At 52.2% G+C, this 3,084-nt stretch overlaps 1 protein-coding gene across 1 annotated transcript in view; it reads left to right on the forward strand.

Moving 5' to 3' along the window:
- The window catches only part of DTX1 (deltex 1, E3 ubiquitin ligase), a 46,114-nt gene that overhangs the window by 21,520 nt on the left and 21,510 nt on the right, over window positions 1-3,084 (forward strand). Inside the window, exon 3 of the mRNA XM_011997940.1 lies at window positions 2,842-3,081. Within this exon, the coding sequence (XP_011853330.1) occupies window positions 2,842-3,081 (240 nt within the window). The remainder of the gene's footprint in view (window positions 1-2,841; window positions 3,082-3,084) is intronic.

A 3,084-nucleotide genomic window follows, 5' to 3' on the forward strand; every position in this document is an offset into this window, starting at 1 on the left:
GCACCACCAGCGTGAGCGCGCGCGCCTCCATCCCGCCGGGGTAAGACGGGGCCCAGGGGGAGGGGGCCTCTGTGTCGTCCGCAGGCAAGGACGAAGCCCGGGGTGGTTGGCCACTAGGGCAGGAGCAAAGATTGCAATAATATTAATGACGGTAAGTAATATCCAGCATCCACTAAATGTTCATTTTGTGCCAAGCATCAACTAAGCACCTTTACATGTTCCCGCGCATCTATCTCCATGCATAAGGACCCTATGAGGTAGGTACCGTCATCACTTCCTGTTCACAGACAGGAACTAACTCCCCCAAGATCAGACAATTCACAAGTGATGGGGCCATAATAGCAACATCAGCAATGGTGCGTGTTCCATGTTTATTATTTGCTAAATTCGTTATATGTATCACCTCGTTTATTCCGCCAAACGGTTCTACCATGTGCATATTCCAGATGGGGAAGCCGAGGCTGGGAGAGCTATGGTGCCTTCTCAGGGTCACCGGGGAAGGGTAGACCTTGGAGTCCAGACCTGTCCGATTCCAAAGTCTGTGCTGTGTTGTCTTAGGATTTTTAGAGGGCTTCAGAGTCAAGCTGTCCTTGTCCCAGTCCATGCCCACCTCACATGGTGGCTCGAGCAAGTATCAGCTGCTTGTCCAAAGTATTTCCCCATAGGCTGCACCTGAAATACCACAGTTACTCTGGGTTAATACTATGGTTTGCACACTGGGCTCCAGGGACTCCTGGGGTGACCTGGAATCGTGGGGGTGGGGGAAAGCCAGGCAAACAAGAGTCTGCCTCTCTGCTCTTGTTTTAACGAGAGCAGCCCTTTTTGGAAACACTTTTATGAACTGGCTTTCCCAGCATGATTTTATTAAGGACGGGCACCCAGCTTGTATCAAGTTTGCAAATTATTGGGTTAAGGTGTCCCAGGCCCCAGGATAGGGACCCGGCGAGCTGCTGTTGGGTGCCCACCCTGGACCCCAGATTCATTCCATTTGAGCAAAGAACCAAGGCTTGAGGGGTGGCAATGAGAGGAAAAATCAAAGACCTTGAACTTGGGAAAGACGAGGGGGATGTGGACTGTGGGCCACAAGAGGAAGAGAGGGCACCCAAAGCCAACTGTGCTTCAGTCACCATGGCATGGCCCGGGGAATTGATAATCATGGCCCGAGATCACCAAAGCTCAAAGCTCAGATCTGGATGTGATCTTTGGGGTCACCGCATCCAGGTCACCCCTTTTATTATGGGCAAACAAGGCCTGGGAAAAGGAAAGGTCAGGACCCTGAACTAGGTGGCCCTATTCACCCTTTGTCCCTTTGGGAGTCTGACTTCCTGGGTTCAAATGCCCTCTTGGCCACTTCTTTTTTTTTTTTTTTTTTTTTGAGATACAGTTTCACTCTGTTGCCCAGGCTGGAGTGCAGTGGCATAATCTCTGCGGTGCACAGTTTTAAAGAGGATGGTGGTAAATGAAGGAATGTCTGAATGCTTGAATACGGGAGTGGGCTGAAGATGGAGAATACATAAAGGTATCAATTAAAAAAAAAAAAGCATAAAGGGCCTAGGGGCAGTGGCTCACACCTGTAATCCCAGCACTTTGCAAGGCCAAGGTGGGTGGATCACCTGAGGTCAGGAGTTCGAGACCAGCCTGGCCAACATGGCAAAACCCCATCTCTACTAAAAATACAAAAATTAGCCCAGCAAGGTGGCGCATGCCTGTAGTCCCAGCTACTCAGGAGGCTGAGGCAGAAGAATCGCTTGAACCTGGGAGGTGGAGATTGTATTGAGCCTAGATTGTGCCACTGTGTTCCAGCCTGGGTGACAGAGCAATACTCTGTCTGAAAAAAAAAAAAAAAAGTGGGGCCGGGCATGGTGGCGCACACCTGTCATCCCAGCACTTTGAGAGGCCAAGGCGGGAGGATCGCTTGAGCCCAAGAGTTCAAGACTTAGCCTGGGCAACATAAGGAGACCCTCGTCTCTAAAAAAATAAAATAAAATAAAATAAAATAAAATAAAATAAAATACAATAAAATACAAAAGGATGACTGCAGGCAGGAATGAATGACCTAACAAAAGAATCATTGAATGAATGAATCATTGAATAAAGGAATATATGAATATGTGAACTAGGGCGTGGATAAATGAATGAACTAATGCAAGAATTGTTGAATGACTAAATGAACTAGTGCTTGAATTAATGAACGAAGGCATGAACAGATTGGTGAATGAATCATTGAATGAGTGAGCGAACTATAAGGAAGGAGAGGACTGCATGGGGCCTCTGTGCATAGCCTTGGTCTCTGTCTATGCCTGCCCCACCTTATCTTACTGTGGTCTGAAGAACCCCCAAGCCCCCTTTGCCCTCCCTCCCACCATCCAGGGCCTGTGATAAACCCCCACTTCAGTGTCTGTCTTGGCCCTGGAGAGATGGAGGGTGGGGGAGCCCTCCACACCTTGCTGGTTTCCTACCTCAGGCTATCTTGGCACCCCCACCCCATTTGGTGGCTTTCCCACCCCTGTCCCTAATCTATTGACCACGCGCGCCTGCCCACCTCTCGCCCCAGTGCTATGTGCTGAACCCTTAGCCCCGGGCCCCCTCACCCTGGGTCCCGCCTGTCCTGACCCTCCAGCCTGTACTGAACCTCATGCCTGGGCCTTGACCTCCTTCCTCTCCATGCATGTATTGACCCTCTCCCCAACTCTGGATGGACCCGTTGGAGGCCTGTGCCGCCCACCCCTGCCTTGCTGTGGCCCGCCCTTCCAGCTGCGCAGACCAGCGCTCGGCGTCCCCACCCCTGACCGAGCCAAGCCCGCCCGCTGTGCTGACGCCCCCTCCTCATTTCGAGTACAGGCACCATGCGGCCCGTGCGGCGCAACTTCTACGACCCGTCGTCGGCGCCGGGCAAGGGCATCGTGTGGGAGTGGGAGAACGACGGCGGTGCATGGACGGCCTACGACATGGACATCTGCATCACCATCCAGAACGCCTACGAGAAGCAGCACCCGTGGCTCGACCTCTCGTCGCTGGGCTTCTGCTACCTCATCTACTTCAACAGCATGTCGCAGATGAACCGCCAGACGCGCCGGCGCCGCC

Source organism: Mandrillus leucophaeus, unplaced genomic scaffold (genome assembly GCF_000951045.1).
Source record: "Mandrillus leucophaeus isolate KB7577 unplaced genomic scaffold, Mleu.le_1.0 Scaffold55, whole genome shotgun sequence".
NCBI classification, from domain to species: domain Eukaryota; kingdom Metazoa; phylum Chordata; class Mammalia; order Primates; family Cercopithecidae; genus Mandrillus; species Mandrillus leucophaeus.